The sequence below is a fragment of the Coenobita brevimanus genome, chromosome 57 (genome assembly GCF_032717465.1).
Source record: "Coenobita brevimanus isolate Jiangsu-jjx chromosome 57, ASM3271746v2, whole genome shotgun sequence".
Lineage (NCBI taxonomy): Eukaryota > Metazoa > Arthropoda > Malacostraca > Decapoda > Coenobitidae > Coenobita > Coenobita brevimanus.
The window spans coordinates 2,611,101-2,636,466 of NC_137010.1; the positions used below are offsets into that span (position 1 = coordinate 2,611,101).

General features: G+C 46.3%; 1 protein-coding gene across 1 annotated transcript; it reads left to right on the forward strand.

Annotated features, from left to right (window-relative positions):
- Nucleotides 1–4,649: 4,649 nt before the first annotated feature.
- LOC145402188 (uncharacterized) lies at nucleotides 4,650–24,236 on the forward strand. The gene is made up of 10 exons (XM_080274306.1): nucleotides 4,650–4,695; nucleotides 7,252–7,320; nucleotides 7,813–7,946; nucleotides 8,704–8,904; nucleotides 9,116–9,473; nucleotides 9,632–10,026; nucleotides 10,140–12,590; nucleotides 13,167–13,442; nucleotides 14,270–14,394; nucleotides 14,621–24,236. Exons 1-10 carry the CDS (start codon nucleotides 4,650–4,652, stop codon nucleotides 24,234–24,236), a joined length of 13,671 nt encoding a protein of 4,556 aa, XP_080130432.1.
- Nucleotides 24,237–25,366: the final 1,130 nt, after the last annotated feature.

Here is a 25,366-nt window from a genome sequence, read left to right on the forward strand (position 1 = left end):
ACTCAAACGTTTAAAAAAATACAAGGTAAAAAACTTTCAATTAATTTATGGCACACCGTAAAAAAACAAAACTTTTATTGTAAATATTAATAAGCAATGTTCAATATATCGTGGGATTATTATTCTAAAAACATAAAAACCTGGAGGAAATCTAATTCAAGTAGGCCAATTCTAGACATCTCAAGGACGTAAGTCATAAAATGTTCACCACCTGACTGACGCTGTAGATTCTTCGGTACATATCGAGTATAAGTGATAAATATTAAATAGAAAGATAAAATAAACATGCGTGGTAAATAATGAATACATGAAGATACAGGAAAGTTACAGGAAAGTAGAAGGTATAAATATTAGCATCTATACTACCCACCACAACCAATACCACCCTAACTTTCCCAACCTCATCATCGCTACCGACCTAACAGCCTCATCCTTGTGGTAGTGGTGGTGGTGGTGTGGAAGACGCGGTGTTACGTCCGTGTGAGAGGGGGCGAGCAAAGGTGATGAGAGTGCAGAGGTGTTACCCAGCTGATAGGTTAAAAGTGTGGTTATTGTCTATAGCGAGATGGTTGGACTGCACTGTTACTGGGGTTAATGTCGTCATCATCATTACTGCCGGAGAGAGAGAGAGAGAGAGAGAGACAGCTCCTTTCTTAATCACTCAATCAGCAATTTAAAAGACACCATGCTTGTTTTAAAATGAATCCCCGTACTGATGTTAGCCGTGAGATAGCTGATGTCTCCTACGGGCTGGAACCCGTACCAACATCACCTAATTACTTCTCAACAGGTACTGGAAACAGGTGGGGAAAAAAGGAAATCTGAGAAGTAGGATGCGATCAGTTAATATGGTTGAGTCTCATCCTCAACTTTATTTCTGTTTACCTGAGGCTGAATGCTTGCTGTGTGAGAATGCTGATTGTGTGGATAGTTATCAAGTTTGTATACAGCCACTTTTCTCTTCCATGATGGCGTCTCCCAGGGTTAATAGTAGCTGCTTATTTACTCTACTCTGTTCACTTTAACTAGGCGTAAAACTACCGTCTCTTCATCTTGAATGTTGGGGTATGACATTAGATTAACACTAGAATATGACACTATACCCTTGCTGGTCTAACTTGGCCTACAACTGCCATCTCTCCATCTTGAATAATGAGTTTTAACAAGAGATTAATACTAGAATATGATGCTAGTCACGAAATGCTGTTGTAAGGGGGGTGTAGAGCTGCAGCAGTCTTTTCTACCACTGTGAAATAGGCTGCAAAAGGACGAAAATCTGGGCCATGTTAGAGTACAAACAATACAGTCACGAAGAAGTGCTATGGAAAGGATGTCGAGCCGTAGTATTGCCCTATTCTGCCACTAAGCTACAGGAATTAGTCTACGAAAGGACGAAAATCTCTGCCATGTTAAAATGAATGAACTGCACCTTCCTAATCTCCATAAAATCGCAATACGTCAGTCAGAATATAATGCAGAAACAGGTATCATATAGTGCAGGGTTTAACTCCATGTATAGTTTAAAATGCTTCTTACTGCTGCCATAGTTTATTTGTCTTCACCTAGCAAAGATCCCTATCCCCTTTCTACTCAGTTGGTGGCCAAGTGTAGTCAGACTTGGGGATAAATTTGACTAGCAGACCAGCTACAAACATTTTTTTTTAGTACGGCGTGGACTGTAGTAATGGGCAGCCTACAAAACTCTGAATCTCCTCCCATCTCAAACGCTCTTTTCTATGCTTTTTTCATCTCTTCTTTCTGTACTTTTTCCATCCCCCTATTTTATTAATCCTATTAGATTAAAATTTTTGTTTTCTAGTTTATATATATATATATTTTATTAACTGTATGATAATCGGTACAGCAATTACTGATACGGTACACGTAAAATACTTCCGTGGAATGGGGCAACATGAACCCGTGGAGTTTTACATATTCTAAGAAGAGGTCTGAGTGCAAGAGAAATTCTTAAGCAGTAACTCGCCTATTGTAGCGTGAACTCTGCTCTAAGGTTGAAAAGAAACATCCCCGGTTGCCAAGGGGCGTTTTGATGAGTAACATCTTCAGGTACGCTTTTTCGTTTTGGAGTTATGACTCATGAACAAAGAACGAAAAGGAGAAAGAAGGAGGAAGAAAATGGAGGAACAAAATCGATATTTCTGTGTCCCGATTTCGCGACTCCTACGAAGGTTGGCGGGGCTTGGCGTGTAGCTTTGCGCTTAAATATTGAAGGTCTTTTAGTTCGTAGGCTTCAAGATGGGCTTCGCGAGCGTTCTGGTGCGCGGGCCCTTAAACCTTATGTACCGTTGGTCACACATGAACCTGGGACAGTGCCTGTGTGAAATGGAGGTCTTGGCTACATAATCTGCCGTTCATGCATCAGTTACTGGGTCATTTCAACTATTAAATGACGCCTCCGTTCATTGATGTTAGTGCCACCAACAAACAAGTGATTAAGTCAAGCTTGTCAAGTGTGTCGAGTTCCTCTGTTACGCAGTGATCCTGTCCCAGGTATATATGTTGCCAACCGTACATGGCGCCCTTTGAACCTGATCCCTACGTAGTAACATGAGGAAATATTGAACGACTAATACGCATGATAAATCGCTATGGAAAGGGTGTTACGAAGCCTCTTACTCCACTCAGAACGCCTCCCAACAAGGCATGGGTGGCAACAGCGCAGGGGAGGACAGAGGACAGTGGTGATGGTGATATGGTAGGCAGGGTGGGGACCTTGACCGGGGGGGGGGAGGGGGGACTCATCGGTACACAAGGTGGGACGACAGGAATTCGGCGTCATCGTTATCGGCGTCAGCATCATCGCCGTCGCTAAAATTCGCATCATCATCATCGTCGTCGTCGTCATTATCATCATCATCGTCGTCGTCATTATCATCGTCGTCGTTGTCATGATCATCATCGTCATCATTACCACCATCATCATCGTCGTCGTCGTTGTCATCTTCGCCGTCGTTGTCATCATCATCATCATCATCATCATCATCACATCATCATCATCGTCGTCGCTGTCATCACCATCATTTCCCTGTTACCGTCACATTCGCTTGAGTTACCTAAATCGCTGCAACATCGACATTTATGCATCGGTATCATTAGAGACGATACTGAAAGTGTATTATGCAGAATAAATCGCTAGGGAAGGGGTGTTAAGAAATTCCCACAGCCACTAAAATATAATCCGAGTCAAGCACCCTCTCCTTAGCCACTTATCTTGACTATTACACCATACTGTTCTCTTTCACGCTACTTGTATCAGTCCAGTATCAACAAGGATTGCTTAAATATCATGCAAGAATATATCAAGCTACCGTACGCAAGAATAAATCGCTAAGGAAGTGGTGCCACGGAACTTTCTTAAGAGACAAGACGGGGCCGGGGTTGTATTAGTCGGTAGTTGTAGTCCCAGGTTCAATGTAGGCCCAGTGGACTGCAGGCTGAAGTTGCCCTCCTCCTGCAGCCCACCATTCTCCCTCCTGGGGCGGGGATAAGGATGCAGTTAAGGGAGGTATACTGTATATAACCCAGCAGTGGAGCCGCCTGGTTATATCGGCGCCACCATGTGAAGGCGTCCCTCACCACGTAGTTAAGGGGAGTCTCTATAACCCAGCAGTGGAGCCGCCTGGTAATATCGATGCCACCACGTGAAGGCGTCCCTCCCCAGCAGCGGGCCAGGGTGAAGGTCGCCGATATGAGCACTGTCCCTGATGTCACGTGAGTCGCGATTTTTTTTACCCTTCTGTATGTGAGACTCCGAACCATAATTTTTTAACTCTCCTCTACGTGAGACTAAGAACGAGAATTTTTGGACCCTCCTGTATATGGGACTACGAAGTATAATTTTTGAACCCTCCTGTATGAGATTCAGAACGAGAATTTTTGGACCTTCCTGTATATGGGACTACGAACTAGAATTTTTGAACCCTCCTGTATGAGACTGCGAAAGAGAATTTTTGGACCCTCCTGTGGGCTGATGTCACGTGAGCTAGAATATTTTGGGCACGCCTGTATATGCTACTAAGGCCATGTGAACTAGAATTTTTGTGGCCCCCTGTGTATACGCGACTAATGCCACGTCAGCTGAATTTTTGAACTACCCTGTACAGCATATGCGGCTGATGTCACTGAGTCAGGGATTTTGAACCACTCTGTAAATTAGGATGGTGTCACGGTTAGTTTTTTTTTTTTTTTTTTTTTTGAACCACTCTGTATATATAAGGCTGATGTTACGTGTCACGAATTTTTCTCTGGTCTTATTTCTTCACAAAATTGAAAAAAAAATTGTAACACGTAAAGTAAATCGCTGAGGAAGAGGCGCTACGGAGGTGAATATGGCCAAGGCGGAAACAAACGGTCCACCAGTCTGACCGGCCAAAGAGCAAGACAAGAGAGGGAGGAGGAGGGAGGGAGGAAGAGGGAGAGGAGAGGGAGGGAGGGCAAGAGGGTGGGGATAAAGAGGGTTAGTGAGGTAGGGAGGGTGGGGGTGGAGGATGGGGGAGAGGAGGGGAAGGCGGAGGGGGTGTAGGGGGGGGGGTAGTTGGGTAATATCGAAGGGTATATAAGGTGCACCGAAGGCAGGACATGGCAGCCAGTCAGACGAGACCTGTCCTCGGGCAGTGTGGGTCGGCGAGATGCGTCCAGTGCTCGTCCTTGCCCTCGCAGCTTCGGCCATTGCAGGTAACCACACCTTTCATATTCATTAGGAGAGTCGCAGGCGATGTAGAGGGAGGCCTTCACGTGGTGGCATCAATATAACAGGGCGAAATCACTGCCCAGGTGTACAAACGTCCCTCAGCTCCCTCCCTATTCCCCTAAAAACAGGATAGGGGACTGCTGAAGAAGGGCAGTCCACTTGGTTCACGCATCAGACGAGTATAAGGGCACAACAGCAATAACCACAACACCAGCTACTACTACTACTACTACAAGAGGGTCACTATACTCCTTTTACTTTAAGCTGGCTCAGATTTTCGTCCTCTTCAAGCTTATTTCACGAACGGCAGAAAAAGACAGTGCTACAATCTAACATCTTTTCCATAACACTTCTTCGTGACTAGCATTATAATGTAGTCTTAATCCACTGTTATAACTCAGCATTCCGGGGTGGAGAGATGACAATTTTAGACCAAGTTAGAGTAATAAAAACTATAGCCCTCTCATGATCTGTACAACTCTAGTATTCCATTCCAGTTAAAGAGGGGATTTCATTAAGCGTCATAGGGACCTCGACGTTAATAAAAAATAAAAAATAATAATGACATCAACAGTATACGAGTTCTACCAGGCATAAAAATAAAATCACAAGAATCTTTACTATATATATATACTTTTTTCTGCTTTTAAATATGAGAAAAATGTTAAAATGAAAGTTATAGTATGCATATGTTTTTAAAAAATTTAATGTCTCAGGCACAATGGCTCAGACGTTAAAAAATGTGTGTGTGTGTGTGTGTGTGTGTGTGTGTGTGTGTGTGTGTGTGTGTGTGTGTGTGTGTGTGTGAGGGAGAGAGAGAGAGAGAGAGATCCACATACTCCAGTACCATTATCTCTCGAGACATATTCCATGACTCACACATCATGGCCGCATCATGTTTAGTGGGAGACAAAAACATTCGCCTATTTCACCTCTTAAACTTGTCACTTTTCTCTGCTGGCTAATATAACTGAATCAAAAGACTTGGTACGTGTCTCTGCTACGGTGATTCACTATATGATGCGTCAGGGAGGAACGTAACGAGTGTGAAACAGTAGGCGAATGAGCAACAAAGGTCCCCTCATCTCCAGCCTTTCTCCCTCTGATTAACATATTGCCAGTAACGTGGGAATCGAACTCGGGACCCTTCAGATAAGAACCAGGTAGCTTTCCGCAGTACCGCCAGCAGGTAAAAATTGCCTCGCCTTGTCACATACCTGGATGGAAGGTACTCCCGCCCCCACTACAGGCATGTGATAACGTAAGATCACTTTTACCTGGTCGTGGTACAGTGAAAGGCTGCCTGGCACTTATCTGAAATCCCGGGTTCGATTCCTGGTATTACTGTCGATTTATTACTGTATTAGGACAGATTTGTTTCACCATTTCTCTCTCTCTCTCTCTCTCTCTCTCTCTATGGAATTCGAAAATAAAGATAACAGGAAGCAGACGACACTTATTATTTTTTTTTTTTTGGGGGGGAGGCACAGATCAGTCATCAGTGTCGGTTCCTGTAGATTCACCTGGTAAAATTTCCAAAGTTCATGGAGTTTAAAAAAAAAAAAAAAAAAAAGCAGAAAAGATGACAGAAAATTTGGACGCGGGTTATAAATACGATCACCGTGAAATGTTCCATAATGCGCGTTCAGTTATCTCCGAGTCTTATCTCCGCTATCGCCATGACATCCACAGGTTATCGCCAGTGTTGACGTTTCACCATATCCCGCCCGCTGCGTAGGGGTGTGGTGAGATTAGACAGGAGCGTTACATTTGAGTACATGTAAGGTATGGTACTGTTTCGTAGAGATGTAATGAAACCAGATGATTTTGTCGAGTGGTTCCTTTAAAGTCTGTACACTAATAATAATAATAATAATAATAACAATAATAATAATAACAGCAACAACAACACCAATAATAATAAAACGTATGGAAACTGAAATTTTGATAAAGCAAAGAGTACAGAAGGAAAGCAGAGAACGAAGAGGGAAAGCATTATATGAAAAAGAACATGAAAGAGAAGTAGCAGTAGTAGTAGTAGTAGTGGATGTAACCCCAGGCTCATCTGAATGTGACCCCAGTGGACTGCCGACTGACGTTACCTTTCTCCTGAGTCCACTACCCTCCCAGGCAACTGAGCCACCCAATCATATCAGTGCCACCACGTGAAGGCGTTCCCCCCGACCACCACCACCACCAACATGAAAAACTGCATTGTAACGATAGCTTGAAGGACCGAATGGATGGAATATAGAGGTGAATGTTAAGAGTTACATAGACACACAGACCACACGGCTCCCGCGGCCCTTTCTAGATGGTTTGACTCTAATACTACAAATATCACAGCAGTCTAATTACAGGATTTAAGAGCAGGAGAGTAAAAGAGATGGAAGTCGGGGTTATTCTCTCTCTCTCTCTGTTCCGGGTTAGTATTCAAGTTATGGAAGTGTCCCGATTCCGTCACATGAAAACAAATCGACCCTAGACTTCCAGTGTATATTCTAACTTTTTTCTTTTTTTTTTTCTTTTCTTTTTTCCAGTGCCGACGGGCCAGCGCTCCTCCTGCTCCTTGGAATGTCACGAGAACGTCATTTCCTCATACGAAGCGGGTAAGTACACAGCAGCACAGTACGTTCACCCTAGGCATAGATTTACAGTGTCTGTGTCATCATCACTTACACCATCAATAGCACAGCCAGATTCTCCTGGGCATAAATGTACAATGGCTATCATCATCATCATCACTGTCATCATCACCCATGCCAAAACGAGATCCTCCTTGACATGAGTGTAAATAGTTGTCATCGCCATAATCATCATAATCATCAGTACGTGTTAAGATGATATTCAGTGTACTATTAAGACATTCCTAGACCAAAATTAAGATGCTTATTCCATCATCAACATTATTATCATCACCATTGATAGCAGTTGCGGGCTTGTATGGCAAATACATCGATAAGGAATGCGTTCCGACAAGACCTATAAAATCACTTTGAATATGATGATACCGAGATGTACGGAGGATAAATCATTAAAATGGAAGTGTTACGAAACCTCAAAATACAGTTAAAAATACAGCTAGACTACGCCCATTGCAGGCAAGAGATACGTGTACCAGTATGAGGCCAGGACGTCCACCGCCATCCTGGCCGCCCTCAACGACCACGCTGATGTCCACGTCAGCGCCACAGCCAGCATCGATGTCACGTCACCCTGCGAGTACACCCTCACGGTAACTGGACACACTGACGCCCATCATCACTCTACTCATCACCTCTCATCATTTTTTCTTACACATATTACACAGTTGGTACACGATTCCTTCAGTGACGTGTTTGGTGTCCGTAAGAGAGGAGGTTGTTCCCTGGTGATAATACTCTCCAAAGTAGTTTCGACGTTATAGGGAGGTCAGCCTCGCAGGTAGGATGACCCGAGATGGGCTTATGTCTTGTCTGTCTGTCTGTGGAAGCCAGACATTACTAAAGAGCAAGGCATATTAACTTCTACCTTCAATATGTAGAAAGTTGATGAATACAACGTGTGTAATAGATTGTAACTACCCTGATGGAAGACTGGTGTCACTGAGTTGATGGCTTTCCAGTATGGCATTGGACTCCCTTCGGCGTGTAGCTGGAGAGGTTCATGGTGGTAGTAAGTTCTAATCACAGTCTATCATCATATAATGAAACCAACACTTGTTACTTTTCCTGCCAGCCTGTCATCACCACCTGATATGATCACCATTCTTCACTCGTACATGTTCTCATCATAGCCGGTCATCATCGCCTGATTTCCACTACCTTATCAGAACATCTCAATCTCAAAAGCCTTCAAAACATTCCATTACAAACTGAACACAGTGAGACTCGTGATTCCTGTCAATACTACAGCCAGGACTGTGATTGCAATAATTTTATCAGCTTTTAATCGTACCAAACTCTCTCACTGCTTTGCATTCAACACATTTACGTAATCTGTTGCGTTTACAGTTGACGCACGTAAACTTGGAAGGGTCATCGCACGCACAGGAGTTTGCCGCCGCCATCACACAGTCCCCAATGCGCTTCTCCTTCCAAGATGGGCGGGTGGAGTCTGTGTGTGGTGAGGTGTCTGAGCCAGCCTGGGTAACCAACTTCAAGCGAGGTGTTCTGTCCACCTTCCAGAACTCCATGACCCACCCCGGCCACCAGGTACTGTACGGTATCACCCACTGTCATGTTCTCGTGCATCATAGTAGACCGTCATGTTCTCGGCCATCAGAACTATGTTGCTCTTGCCCAACAGCCAGCAATTACTGTATATTTACATGTGACTTCTAAACCTATGTATTACAAACTTATACATTTACATATACAAGTCACGGACTCATCCAGATATTAACCCCTCCCACCACTGCCACAGGACATCCAGGAGACGGACATCTCCGGCACGTGTGTCACTCACTACAGCAGCTCAGTGGACGGCAACGTACTGACTGTGGACAAGGTTAAGGATCTCAAGTCGTGCACTCAGCGACCTGACCTTGCAGCGTACCTCACCTCCACTGCCTACGTCAGTGACTCTCCCATCCAGAGCCTGCCCATCTTCAACAGCGACAACAAGTGTCATCAGACCATTGAGGGAGGAGTACTGAAGACAGCCGAGTGCCATGAGACCCACAAGTTCCGGCCCTTCTCCACCCAGGAAGGTGGCGCCGTCACCACCGTCAAGACCACTTTGGTCCTGGTGTCTCATGACCAGCCTGCCGCAGCCTCACCAAGTAAGTCACTGACTACCATCATGTCAGTTACACAAACATGCTCACATCCTTACTCTCGTTCCCTTACCAATTAAGTCAACATCAGCCAGTGTTTGTACCTGCAATTCTGCTCATACTGTCACAGTTGTACAATCATTCCCTCATCTTTTGATTCGCAGGCTACGAGTTTGTCAGGAAGTCTCCAGTTTTCGAGCAGACAACACCTGCCTCTACTCAGGCAGAAGTGGAGGTTGTCAACCAGATTCTGGCAGACTTGGACCAGGCAGCACATGGCGAAGTCCGTCCCCAAGTGCCCACTCTCTTCTCCAACCTTGTGGCCTCACTCAAGCCTCTAGACTACCCCACACTCGCCACTCTCTACTCCAACACTAAGGAACCCCATTCCCACAAGTTCCTCGTTGACGCCATGCCTTTGGTGGGAACTGCTGCTTCTGTAGGCCTCGTTAAGGACATGATCATCAATGGTGACCTCACAGGGGCTGATGCTGAAGCTTGGTTCACCTCGCTGGCCTTCTACAAGAACCCAACATCGGACATGTTCACTGCCATTGCAGTAAGTCTCAAACACACTTTGCCATAACTCAGATACTTATGAATATTTTATGATACATATCAATGTCTCGCAATGTACAATACAACTGACTACAAAACATAATTCTTTTGCAGCCTCTTCTCGAGACTCACAACAAGCAGGCCATCCTGGGATCATCTGCCCTTGTCAACACCTACTGCAAACTCCACCATGACTGTGAGGCTGATGCCGGTGTCCAGCAGGTCCTCAGGGCCATTGAGACTAATCTTGGATCTTCCTGTGGCGCCATTAATGAAGAACAGAAGATGAAGGTGCTCGTCGCTCTCAAGGGTCTTGGTAATGCCGGCCGCTGGGTCAATGCAAAAACTGTTCTGCAGCGATGCTACACTGAAGATAATGACGTGGAGGTTCGTGTGGCCGCCATTGAGGCCTGGAGACACACTCCTTGTGAGTATGACCGATCCCACCTTCTGGCTGCCTTCCAAGATGAGACTCAGGATTCTGAGATCCGCATTGCTGCCTACTTGGCTGTCATGACCTGCCCAACGGAGACTGTCATCGCCACTGTCAAGGACCGACTCACCTCCGAGGCGGTCAACCAGGTTGGATCCTTCATCTGGACTCACCTCACCAACCTGCAGGAGTCAGCCGCCCCAGGCAAGCAGTGGGTCCGCGAGCTGATCGGGGAGGAACTTCTCAGCAACAAGTTCAACATTGAAGCCCTCAAATTCTCTCGCAATTATGAGTCTTCTTTCTTCACAGATGAACTCAATGTTGGTGCAGCTGTTGAATCCAATGTCATCTTCTCATCAAAATCCTTTTTACCACGTTCAGCTATGCTTAATCTCACTCTCGATCTCTTTGGAGAATCCATAAACTTCTTTGAGGTAGGTGGTCGCATACAGGGATTTGAGTCTTATGTTGAACGATTCTTCGGACCATCTGGCTATTTTCCACAAGAGACGGTGGAGAATATCATCAGAGGCATGCGCCAAAACAAGCCTGATGGTGAAGCCACCACCCTAGAGCAGTTCCTGGACAGAGTTACTGACGAGCCTGAAGGCTCCTACTACCTCCGCATCTTTGGCAATGAACTGCACTACAACCACTTCCATGGCCTTGACAACCTCCTCCACACTTCCAACCTTCTTGACCTGTTGCTGGAGCTCGTCCGCGGGGGTGACATCGATTACACCAAGTCGTTCCAGCTCATCGACTCCGACTACTCTATCCCCACCGTGTGTGGCCTCCCGGTCACCCTCAACGCCAAGGGCACGGCCACGCTTGCCCTCAGGATGAACGGCAACTTCAACGCCAACAGTCTCACCAACTTCAACATTGAGGGCCACTTCCATCCTTCCGCTGCAGTGCAGATGGACGGAGTCATGATGGTTGATGCTCATGTCACTCGCAAAGGACTCAAGATCTCATCCACCCTCCACACATCCACCTTTGTCGATGGCAAAGTTCACATCAATGGAGGAAAGTTGGTTGATGTGGCAATCAACACACCAAAGGACAGAGTCGAAGTAATCAATGTTAACACAAAATTCTTCATCATGGAAGACAACACTTTGGTAGAGACGGACGTAGAGGGTAAGATCCACTACGAGGGTTGCACACCTGATGTCTTGGGTGGACACCTGTGTGGTGAGCTGACCTTCACTCCTATGACGTTCAGCAGCCCAATCTTCCCTCTCAATGGCCCATTCTCCGCCCAGATCTACCTCCAGAAGACTGACACTCACACCGGATACCTCTTCCACTATGCATACAATCCTCAGGAAATCCTATTCAAGTTTGACACTCCGGGGTCTCAGGTGGACCGTTCAGTATCACTTGCCTTGGCTAAAGCTGACCAAACCATTAGCGTTGACCTCGAAACTCCCTTAAAATCTATCCACGGAACTGCTCAGGCAACTTTGGAGACTAACATCAAGCAAGTTAAAGTGGAAGTAACTCTGGACGGCAGTGAGAAATACACCGCGGACGCTGCTCTTCAGACTGCCAGGGGGAATGATAATATTGTCCGGTATAAGCCTTCATTAGTCATAACTGCACCTAGTGGCCCTATCCTGACGATTCACAGCACCTTTGGCCTTGGGGGGATGCAGAATCCCTACTTCTCCTCGGAACTAAATGCCGAGTACGTTCTTCCTGGTGGCAGTGCATATCAAATCCACCACACTGCTCTGGCCAAGAAGGAAGTCAACGCTGAGTCCACCACGTACTCCATCACCTTCGAGCTGAACCCCACCCAGTATCCCAGCGCGGCTCTCAGCGTCCTCTACACCACAACATTATCACCGGGTCACGTAGAAGCTCACGGGCGCCTTCAAAGGGCATCTGTGGCCTGGGAGCTCGACCATTCTCTCACGTACACTAACGAAGATGAACACAAGCATCTCGACGTCCGTGGCAGCCTCAAGTGTCCGCGGAGGAATATCGACTTGGCTTTATCGTTCTTGCTTGAAGTTGAAAGGAACCTGGTGAAAACGCTGGGGGAACTGCACCTCGACCCCAGCGCGAAATACGGCTTTGAGCTCGCCCTCAGCAAGGTGGACAACAGGCACTACAAAGCTCAGGTATGGCCACTCATGGTATTAAATCTACACACCACTTTTCATAAAATAATAATCTATCTATCTATCTATTGCCAGACGCCTCAATCCCGTTTGGGGTGGCCACAAACAAATCGCCTCCAAGTCGCCCTGTCCCCCGCCATTTCACTGCCCTGCTCCCAACTCACACCCCCCTCTCTCATATACCTCTCCACCCCATCCCTCCATCTCATCCTCGGCCTCCCCCTCCCTCTTCCCCCCTCCACCTCACTCACATAGACTCTCTTCGTCAGTCTTTCACCCTCCATCCTCTCCACATGGCCAAACCACCTCAGTGTGTTCCTTATAACGCTTCCTATCACATCCACATCCACACCACAACGCTTCTTTATATCCTCATTCGTCAGCCTGTCTCTCCATGTGACTCCACAGGCTCCTCTTAAATAATAATATTAACAGTAGTAGCAGTAGTCGCAGCAGCACGGATTTTAACAGGCGATTTATATGTAATTTTATGTGGATTCAACGGCAAAGAGACTAAAAAAAAAAAAAAAAATGGCATCTTAACAAGGCCTTAATGTAATCCCACTTTACACACAGGTGGCCGGGACGATCGGAGACAGAAGATGGGAATTCAATGGGGAACTGAAGAATAATTCGGCCCCGGGCAAGGTCAACGCTAGTCTGGTGTCCTCGTTCAACGCTCCCACCCACAACATCGCCTTCGAGAGCAGCCTTCACGGGGACGCACAGAAGGCCGATGTGGATATGACCCTCAACGTCAATGGGCAACTCTACACGATTAAGATTGAGGGGACACGGGCCTCCATCTTGGCTGATATAAATGTTTTGAGACACCTGCTGTTCAGTGCATACGTGAGTACCAAGTCTATTATTAAACTGACGAACCAATTAGTAAATATATAAACAAATAAATAAATAAATAAAATAAAACATAATCATGAGCAAAATTTCGCCAACACTTCTCTGCCGGCTGTGGGGATGAAAGGTGTTAATGAACTACTTTGATGTGATGGCACTATGAAGCACGCAGCGAAAGAGTTTGAAGGAATGACAGTCTCCGTCGCCGAGGAATGGATTGAGAAATATAGAGGGAAGGACACAGTGCCGTCAGAGGTATGTCGGTGGAGTTTTGTCCATGACTGTACAATGAACTAACAATATCATATCGTTACCTGTTTACTGTTCCACTCACGTTCAGCTAGAACACAGTGACGTAAGATCTTTATAAAACTACCGAAATATGCATCATCATTTTAATTTATGCTCTGAATCGGTACTCAGATATTTTATAATCTATACGTAGTCAATTTTTCAAAAGAACAGATAAGTCCAAACAACAGCTTTATATGCAGATGTCCGGCAAAATGTATGAAGTTTATTTTGCAGGACACCTGTTATTCTTTGGCCAATTTTGCGTACAAAATATTATATCAACACAAGTCCAACTCTCAGCCGTTGTCGGAACAAAACCACAAAGGATGAATTATGATCCTGAACACTGTCGCCCACAAGGTAATCAGTATTTTGACCTCTGTAACTCCCGGAAACTGGACCCAAGCTGATGTAACATTTTTTACCCAAAACTGGCCAAAGACTGAGTTGCCAAGTATGTCACATATTTCACATAACACCATACATAATGGATATATAAACAATTACTAACGGTGTATGTGCACCAGCTGACCGACTCTGGAGAGACGAAGAAACTGCACCTAAGCGCCGAGTGGGACAAGGATGCTGACCCAACAAAGGCCTTGATTCTTGACGGCAGCCTGTCACCTGAGGAGCTTCGTGCAACACTCAGGTAAGTAGAAACTTATTTCAGCAATTAATAAAACGGCGTCCATGACAAATAAATAAACATGAAAGACCTCGTTGTTTTGATTCAAATGTAATAAAACATCCACAATTATTAAATTAACATTAAACTACTCATTGCTTCAGTTACTAAATAAAACGTTTACAGAAAAAAAAAGCGAATATGAACCTTATTTCAACTCTCACTAATAAAGCACTAAACACTGTTACAGGGTTCGTGAGCGAGAATTCTCAGCCCATGGGCGGAAGGTCCCTGATGGAGTTGAGTTGGTTGGTCAGTGGGCACCAGATCAGAGTGTGGTGGCCAAGGTCCACTACTCCCTGGCCGATGTCAAGTCCCTGACGCTGGCCGTTGAGACGCCGTTCCCTGGGTGGCAGAAGCAGGACGCCACAGTGTCCGTCGCTGTCAGCCAGAACCAGCTCAATGCTCAGGCCATGGCCAACTGGAAGAACTCCCAACAGATGGCTCTCACCATCAATGCCAACCTCCAGCCTGGTGTCACCAACAATGCCCTCTACACCAACGTCCTCTTCAGCAGTCCCTTCAGCAACTTTGAGCGCCTCACCTTCGTCCTGGACCACAAGATGGCCGCTGTTAACATCAACACAAACATGGAGGCCACCTGGAATGACAAGAAGATCAACGGAGTCATCCTTCTCACCCCCACTGAAAATGGTATTGATGGAAGTGCCACCTTCACCTCTCCTTTCACACAGGAAGCAGCCATAACTCTGCACCACGAGCTGGTCCAAACCAAACTGGCCTCCTCGCTCCGGGCCAAGTATGGCCAACACGTATCCACCGCCACACTTGAGGGACACGTTATTACTCAGCCAGGTCATGACATTGCTCTAAACCTAAAGATTCTCACTCCTTTGGAGCCGCTGCCCGAACTTGAGGCCAGTGTTAAGTACAGTTTTGATGGTTCCATCCTGACCTTCATTACTGAAGGTAAAGTCGGAGAGACCAAGGTTATGTTCAATGTCAATGGCGAAAAAACTGTGACGGAGAGTTCAACATCAATTTCAGGAGATCTGCGCTTCATCACTCCTTTCGCCTCCCCTCTGACTGCTACTTTGTCTCACACCCACGACGGTCAGCATTTCACTACTCAGCTCGAGACATCTGAATCCTTCAAGATCCATGCCGATGGTCATAATTTTTCCAAAAACGATATTGCCTTCAATGTCTACTTTACTGGTCCATTTGTCAAGTCTTCAGTTACTCTCAGCCACAAGATACATGAAGCAAACATAAATTCTGCTGTGGAGGTGTCAGTCAATGAAGAACGTATCGGTGCTTCTGTTACCGGTATTCTCGACACCGTTAACTCCGTGGCTAACCTTAAAGTCGACACGGTTTCCACTTTCCAAGGCCTCGACGATTTTAAAGTGAGTTTGGACACAAAGAAAAATGAAAATGCTTGGATATCTACAATGGTTATCAACAAAGGTGATGTCTCTGCAACTCTCGATCATTCCCTCACCTTTGCTGACTACTTCAACTGGGAGAACATCTTCCTCATCAACAAAGTGTTCCAGCTGAACAACAAGATGAGCCACAGCGGTAGTTTGTACACCTTCGACATGGAGTCCAAATATGGTGATTATTTCTTCCACGTCGCCACAACTGCTGACCCCAAGTTCTCGGCTGATGCTCGTCAATTTGATGGTCAGGTTATTCTAACCTCCTCATGGACGGATCCCTTCAAGGTTGACCTCCACTATCAGGATGACGGCGGTGAGTTCAAGCCCACTCTCAATATCGAATACAAGCCTGGACAGGTTATTCGGCTTGCCTCCATCTTGAGGATTGACTCTTCCTCCATCCATGCCGAGTCAACTCTGGCAACTCCGTTCTGGCAACCTTTAGGCTACAAACTCAACATTGCCTGGGGGACAACCAAGACCGTGATTCTTGAACTGATTCGTGGACCAAATAAAACCACCATCACCGTCAATGGAAGGTGGGAGCAGGCATCCAAGGTGAGCGGCCGCGTGAAAGTAATCTCCACATATTTCCCACAACCCGTCACAGTTGAAGGATCTTATGACTTTTCTTCACCTGAGAAAACTGTGTTCTTGGCGGCTACCACAGACCAGACATATAGCATTACCGCCGCCATCTCTGGCCACCGTAAAGCAGCTCAATGGAGGGTCCTCGCTGCACTCCCCACCCCTGCTGCTCAAGACATTCACATTCAGGGAGAATATAACACTGTTTCTCTGCCAATCACAGCAAAAACCGAACTGAACATCAACACCAAGAAATATGCAGCTGATATTGTTGTCAGTTCTAATGCTCTCCAATTGAATATGGATGTACTGGGCCGCAAGGGACTTCTGACTTCTCACTGGAACTTCCAAAGAACCAGTGGAAATATTGACATCGGTTTCCAATCACCAGTTGACGTCACTGGTGATCTGACTGTCCAAGCAGTGTATGATGTTGCTGATGAGAAGAGAGTCAACATTAGGGTAAATGAAGGTGCAGGTGAAATAAACTTCGTTGGTAAAATTGTTGATCCCAGTGCATCTGAATTGACCGTGGACATTATCACTCCCGTGCCTGAAATCAGAAGTGCGCGAGCCGAGGTTACGTGGAACCTCAGGAACCCCGTGAAGACCCTTGACCTCAGCACCCACATCAACGACAGCCCCTACGCCCTACACCTGGAAGCCTCCGCTGACAGTCTCCTCAAGGGTCACGTGGCCGCCAAGATCACCACCTCCATCTCAGGCTGGACTACCTTTGGTCTTCAGGCTGATCTTGACTTGACCTCCACACCACTCAAGGCCGTGATTCTCTACGAGAAGGAAGAGGTTGCACACAAGGTTGATGGACACCTCACAATTATGCCAACTTCATTCAACGGCGAAGCGACCACAACCATTCCTGGATGGGAAAAGATTGTTCTGACTGGTGACTACAGTTACCAGAACGAACATCTTATTGGAAACCTGGATCTTACCCACGGATCAAAGAATTACCAAGTGAAATCTGACTTGTTGTTTGGGGAGCAACCAAAAATCAAGATAAATGTTTTAACTCCCTTAGAAATTATCAAGAACATCGACTTCAACTTTGAGGTAACCAAAACAGAAACTGACACCATCACCAGCGTGTCTTTCCAGCGTGTGGATGATATTTGTTCAGCCCTTCTCACTCTGCAGAACATCCACAAGATTGGCCTGGCCAAGCTCTTGATACAGTCACCCATCCCCGGCTACACCACCATTGACCTCCTGGCTAAATATGACTTCTCTGGTGACGTCAAGATGGCAGACCTGGACCTGAAGATCGAAGGCGACACCCACCACTTCTCTGCCGCTGCCCAGGTCAACGAGAACAACCTAAACTTGGATATAATAACCCCATTTGAGGGATTTGAGACTATCAAGATGATGGGCGATTACACTGTCTCTGACGGTCATCACAGCATCATGGCTACCTTTGATAAGAATGATAAAAAGTACGATTTTCACTGCGACCTCTCAACTGTTACCAAGGAGCTGTCTGTCACGCTAATCACTCCAATTTCAGCCATTAAGAAGGTGAAAGTCTACGGTAAATTTGATGTCTTGGCCCATGGAGTTGATGCTGCTCTAAAAATTCAGAGGAATGAGGAAACGCTCTCCCTAGCCCTCAGAGGAGACTTCACTCCCTTGAGGTCCGAGTTCCACGCCGCGCTGAAGACGCCTGTTGCTGGGTGGAATGTGCTTCTGATTGACGTTCAGTATAATTTCATTCCCGCGAGGAAAACCGCCGGAATCTCCTTCAAAAAGAACAACGATCTGAAGGTCATTAATTTGGAAGCCCGGTACAGCCCAGAGAGTGGACACCTCAGGCTCCAGACCCCCATTGTAGGCTTTGAGGTGCTGGGGGCCGAGTACACACTGAGAATCGACACCAATAACCATAATGTGGCAGGCACTCTGAAGGTCAGCCAAAATACTCATGAATGGACCCTCACCTCAAGGGCCCATTACACTTCCAACAGTCTCTACTTCGAACTCAAAACGCCATTCCAGGCCTTCAAAAACATTTCCCTTGCCGTGACCAAAACCTGGGATGCCAACAGGAAGGAAGCAACCCTGCAGGCTACCTACAACCAGTACAACATCGTGCTAACAACCGCTCTCAGCATTTCTCCCTCTGAATCAGAATTTAGTTTTACAGCGAGTACACCCATCCCCGGCTACGAAAACACGTCCATTGTGGCAAAATACGACATTAACAACAGAGACGCCCTGGTGTCGGCGTACCTTAACTTTGGTCAGCACGTGTACAGCTTCCTGGTGGCTGGCTACGTTGAGGACAAGTTAGCCTATATTAAATGGGATCTCACCTCGCCCTTCCCTGGATGGGCGGATATCAAATTCGAAGCGAAGGTTGACCTCACAGGCGATGATTCCATTCTCTACATCTCTCTTCTTAGGGACGGAAATATCAAAGTTATAGATGTACATGGAAAACTTATCGGAACAACAGTAGACATTAACTTAAAGACTCCATTTGACTTCGTCCCTAACCTTTCATTCTTTGGTGGACTAGACCGAGCCAAGAGGTCTATTGACTTCAGAATGATGAATGACCTGGGAGAGGCCTCGTTCTCTGCCAACTTCAATTCCGTGAAAGTCCATGTAAAAACTCCATTTGAGAGGGTACGAGATATAATCTGGGAAATCTCGAAGGTCGGTGAGGGAAAATACAAGGCAGAATGGAGAAGGAATGATAACTACGCTGTCATGATATTCGAGAGGCAAGGCAGCAGCAACGCCCTGACTGTGGAGGTTCAGAGTGAGTTCCAGGGATGGGAGTTGCTGTCTCTTGCAGGCAGACTGAATGAGGACACACTGGAAGGCTACCTCAGTGGTGCCATTAATGAGGAGAAAGTTGTCATCACCAGCTCTGCCATCATTGATACTGCAGGCAGCATGCATATGCACATAGAGACCCCATATGAAAGGCTCAGGACAATAGAATTTAACTTAAATTATGACATCAAGCAACTGACGGCTAGGGTGGAGGGTTCCGCGTCTCCTTCACCTTTCCATTTTATGCTGGAACTGGGTCCATCTCAAGGACTTAAGAGCCACCTGCTTGTGCCAAATCCTGAGCAAGATACAGAAGTCGCCATCAACCTTGGTCTGCCTTCCGGTAAAGTAACCATTACATCCCGTTTTGCCGTCTTGAGAAATTTCATATTCCAGTATAACATCCGTATAGCCTCAGTCACAAGAATTCACAGCACTGTCCAGCTGAATGACACTGAGATATTCAAACTGGAGGTCATGGTTAACACTAACGAACACAAGGCTCACGTGGAGATGCGACTCCCCAACACTGTCATCTTATATCAACGCCAAGCCTTTTCTTCCATGAATTTCAGCTTCACACGCCGTGGAGACACAGAAAAGCGGTTCAGCATTGATGCAACTGGCACAGGCATTGATGAAACCACCGCAGAAAGTCTACAAGCACAAGGAGCACTGGACGTCTCTATTACCAACTCATTCTTCCAGCCCGCACACACTATTAGTGGCCACATTGAGTTTGATACAAGGCAGGACCGTAAACACATTTCGCTTCAGCTAACACCAAAACCAAGCAGACTGTATACGTTTGACCTGATTTTTGACATCACCCGCGAGGCTGGTGACTTCGACTTGAGAATCACCACCCCAGACAGAAGGATGGCCCGCTGGAAGCATATATCAGGTAATTATAACATTCACAACTTGGACGATGTTCACGTTGAGATTACCTATGGAGAAAAGACGTACACGGTTAATGGTAAACTTGGTTTCTCTGAATCAGACCTGACGGTGACAACAGATCCACGGCGGGAGAACATTCTCTTCCAGTGGCGAGTCTTACCACGTGACAAAGACTTCTTCCTGAAATTTGGACGCGTGTCTAAGTACGCCATGCTCAAACTTAAGGTAAATTTCCAGGATATTCGCCACGTTGACATTGAAGGCGGTTTCAAAGCCGGGCCTTTAATGCCTGGAGATTTCTTGTACACGACAGGCTGGAGTGTTGAACCAGACGGCGTCTTCACCAGCCACGGAACGATCGAATATGGCGCGTACCGTGGCGAGAATCACATCGAGGTGAACCACAATGTCGACACTCACTCAGCCACTTTCACCTGGACGGCCGAATCCAACATCCCCGGCATCACCTCATTCTCACTAACAGGTAACTACAGCTTCGATCGTAAGGCTGTCTTCTACGGCGTCATTAAACTAGAGGACAAGGAAGCCAAAATAAACATCAACTTTGACGATATCCAGCCAGACTATTCCCACAACGCAGCTGAATTAATCCTGCCCTTCCTGCCGCCAAGGTTCAGGAATGTGGAGGTGACGCTCAGCCATGACTTCAGGGAGGCCGGCACCAAGAAAATTTCCGCCACGGCCAACATTTCCGGCGAAGAACAGTTTATCAAATATCAATCGACTCTCTCCGCTCCCTACACCTTCAACCAAAAAACCGACATTAAGATGGCACTGGTAGGTGAAGTTCATATAACGAGCACCTACGACTTCTCCAACATCAATGATATCTTAATAGAGGCTCATTATACTAGACTCACCCCCGCTCAGGACACCAGGACAATCGATCTCAAGCTGGTGAGGAAGATAACCCAGAACCATTTCGAGACGGAGCTGACTCTGGATTCTACCCACGAGTCGCTTTCACACGCCCGCTTCTTCGTCCGTGCTGACTTTGATGACGAAGCCCATCTCTCCTCCGGCCTTGAGTGGAATGACAAGAGGGCGACATTCATACTAGACGTGAATCGAGACTCCATTTCAGCCGCCATCACCACGCCCTTCCGCAACTTTGAGTCCATTGAGGCGAAATCCACGTACAGCCTCTCCGGAAAGAAGAAAAAAGTTACCTTCCTTTACGAACGGGGAAGCAACAAGGTCGAGATGGATTTCGCCCTGAATATCACCTCAAAGAAAAAGGGTAATTTGATCTTTTCCTTAACCACACCCATGGATGCCGTCAAAACCATCCACATTGACGCCAAGTGGAATAATAACAATGCTGAGGTTAACATCAAGAGAAACAACTATGAATACAAAATGAATGGCAAGATAGACCTCGAGATTGAGAACTCCTCTTTCAGTATAACCATCAGTATTCCCGGATGGCAGGTCATCCGGATTGCAGCATCTTACGACGTACAAGATTTCCTTGCCGGCTCTCAGGGTGAAATTCAGAAACTGGCTGGTCTGGAGCTTGAATTCGAGGGCCACTTGATCGTCTTTAACATGAAAGGCTTCCGCAACGAACACGAACTCCAGCTGGACATTGAAGGCCACACCTCCTTCGCCATTCTCAATCTGTATCAATTCCAGGTCCAGAGCGAATTCAGTGACCAGATCTACAAAGGCACTCTGGAGGTGAAAGTGAATGATTTTGAGTTTAAGATAACCAACCAGTATGAAAAGCGAGGGGAAAATGGATACTATATAAGAAGCAAGATTGAAACAACCCTCACCCCACTCCCTGCCCTCATTGTGGGAATCGGCCGTGACGGAGACGAGACAACATTGACTATTGGTTATGGCGAAGACAGGCAAATTACTTTCTCAGTTAAAGGTAAAAATAACTTTGCATCTGGGTTCTCCGGATTCGTTGACATCCCCAACTTTGGGTATGAAGGTGTCACATACGATGTATCCTACGGCTTCGAGGGTGAAGACCAACTGCACATAACCATTACTGCTGACCTGGGCCGCGAAGACAATAAAGTTGAGGTCGAGTTCCTATATGATTCTGAAGGGGTTCGAGCTCGCCTCAGCTCTCCATTCACTGGCATTCGCAGACTCCGCCTCCGCCGTTCCATTTCTGCAGACAGCTTCTCCGCCGAGGCTGCCCTTGACCAGTACAGCATCCAGCTGCGAGGAGGCTTCCAGGAGGGCGACTTCAAGCGTGGAGCTCTGTTGCAGGTTGATGTCATGGGCTACAAGTTCCTCTTCGACTTCCTCCTCCAGTCTCAGGGTCTTCAGTACACGGAGGGCAAACTGATCATCATGACGCCCTTCGCTGGCTTCAGGAACATGGGAGGACTCTTCACACTCTCTTCCCAAGACCAGGTCATCTCAGGTCAGGCTGAGGTGCTCCTGCCGTTCTTCTCCACACCACAGGTTAAGGTTCAGCTCAACCTTGACCTCAACCAGAAGATGCAGGGACACCTCACTCTTGATATCGCTGGTGAACAGTTCATCCTGAAGAGCAATCTAGTTGGGAACTCTCCAGCTGAAGGATACACAGGAACCCTTGAACTTCACACGCCTTTCAGCAACATTCCTGATATTATCTTGAATGCTTCTGTTAAAGCAGTGCAGTGGTCCTCTGTGGAGATCTCACTGGGGATTAACGATAAGAAGGTCACAGTTGGATTTACCTTAAATAAGAACACATTCAAGACTGTTCTCGACATCCAGGTTGGAAGCATACATAACCAGCTTTCCGTGGAAGCAAAGTACCCATCCCAGGAAAATATTCAAGGTTCAGTCACAATAATCTTGGATGAGGAAACACACATTATCAGCGGTGTTTTGCATGTTGTGGACAGACGTGTTCAGGGATCAGTGGCATTGCAGTCCAGTTTGATTGAAGGCCAACGCAGTCTCAGCTTTGATATTTCCATCCCTACTGATTCCAATAATCATACCGTCTTCGATGTAACCTTCACGGCCGCTGAGACTCATTCCCTGTTCCTGGATGTGAACCTGGCCACCGGCATCGCTGCCACCGCCAGGGTTGACACTCCCCTCGTGCCAAAGGTTTCTGCCAGCCTAACCCTGACCCCTGCCAGAGCTGTGCTGGCCCTGCACACGCCCACCGGAGACCACAAGGTCAACCTCGGGTGGCGCGTGACGGCCAGGCTGCCGGCTGACTGGATCATCACTACAGACGTGACGTCACCCCTGCTGCCTCACAGATACAGCTTCAATGTTCTCCTAAATGGTGACGCTGCCAACATGGTGATCAAGACTGAACTGCACATTGATGACGTCAAGCACACCATGGAGGGCAAGGCCATCATTGCCGATCACGCTGGAGAACTTTCCCTCACCATCAACACTCCCTTCAAAAACATTAACAAGCTGGGTCTGTCAGCCTCCCTCACCCTGGGTGAGCAGAGTGAGTTGCTGATCAGCGCCACCAACAAAGACAAAGTCAGCAGCATCCATGTGACCTTCGACCTGGTCAACAGGAAGTTCCAGGTGCTGGTGTCGTCTCCCTTCATCCCTGTGGGCGAGGCCAGCATGGAGGCCGTCCTTGTTGGAAACATGGAACCCAACATGAAACTCAAGATGTCTGCCAAGTACGGACCCAAGACCCTGGCTGCTGTCCTTAACCTCAAGGTGGTGTCCCTTAACAACATGCTGGCCAACCTCAGGCTGACCACACCCTTCCGTGGCTACAAGAAGATGAACTTCCTGGCACGCTACCAGAAGGAAGATGTCACCACCATTGTCGTCACCATCGACAAGCCCATTAGTCTAAACCTCAAGCTTCGTCTCAGCAACACAGCCGAAAAGATCCTGGCAGACCTGAGACTAGAAACATCAGTTGAGGACTTCCAGCTGATAGAAGCCAAGGTGGAGATGCCCCTCAGTGTGTTCGCCCCGAATGTATCCGTGACAGTGGACCTTCCCGGTGTGTCCTATGGCGGCCACCTGAAGGCGAGGACCAAGGTGCCTTACGAGCTGGGCTGGAGGTACTTTAAGGATCACCAGCGTAAGGGCGGCTTCCACCTGAAGACTGATTCCTCATTTTTCTCAGTCCTAGCATAGACGGATCTGTGACTCTTCATTTTTCTCTATCCAGCTTAAAATATATATCAATACCTCCTCATTTTCTGTCTTAGCTCTGTCCAACAAAAATGTATTAACACTTAATTCTTTTCTCTCCTAACATAAAAACATATCTAAGACTGACTCATTTTTCTCTGTGCTAACATAAAAATAGGTGTAATTCCTCATTCTTCCCTGTCCCAGAATAAAAACAGTCTTAGAACTCCTCACTTTTCTCTGTCCCAGCATAAACACATCAACAACTCATTTCTCTCTGTCCTAGCATAAAAGAAAACAAAAATGTGATTCCTCATTTTTCTGCCATAGCTTAAAAATGTGTCTGTGACTCCTCGTTTCTCTCTGTTCAGCATAAAAATATATTAGTTAAATGTATGCCTCAGTGTTAACGAAAAGCACTACTACACATTTTTGTCATGTTAGTTAATAAGACTTTGACACCACATTTTTCTGTCCTAGGATAAAGCTCTGTGTACTATATATCTAAATGTGACCTGATGACAATACTCCCTTATCTCTCAGTATTTATTATATCCTTTATCAAACAACATAGGCCTAGAATCTAAGAAACTACACACATCATCACTCAAATTTGTGTATCAGTCAGGGGATTGCTGAAAGGTTGTGTATGAAATTCCTTTTGATTATAATACAGCTACAACAATAAAGATAATTGTGTACATGACTTTTCCCTTCATCCTCCAAAGCAGTAGATAGTTTTATTCACGTTCCAACTTATGACAGACGTAAGATAACAGAGAGATATGGAAGCTGACAGATAAACACTGACAGATAACAAAGGGAGATTAAATATGACAAATGCTAAAAAACGGGGATTAAATATAACAGATGATAGAGGTAAATGGATTTTAAATATGGCAGACGACAGATAACACAGGAAAATTAAATGATGCAGATGACAGATAACAAACATATTAAAACTATTTTCTACATTCATCTTCCCAATATTCCGTGCGAGTATTTGCTTTGTAACCGGTATGTTCACTTCCTCTCAGTAAAAACAGATAAAGAACCAAGTGACCCGTGAAAGACTCATTTAAATAGGAAATATAGAAAGGCCGCGCCCGTGTGGCAATGATATGAAAGGTTTT

What these genes read in the sequence shown, in the direction of transcription:
- LOC145402188 (XM_080274306.1), top strand. Translation starts at nt 4,650, where the DNA reads ATGCGTCCAGTGCTCGTCCTTGCCCTCGCAGCTTCGGCCATTGCAG. An exon ending in CATTTCCTCATACGAAGCGG is followed by an intron (nt 7,321 to 7,812) that starts GTAAGTACACAG and finishes CGCCCATTGCAG; the next exon opens with GCAAGAGATACGTGTACCAG. An exon ending in GAGCTTCGTGCAACACTCAG is followed by an intron (nt 14,395 to 14,620) that starts GTAAGTAGAAAC and finishes ACACTGTTACAG; the next exon opens with GGTTCGTGAGCGAGAATTCT.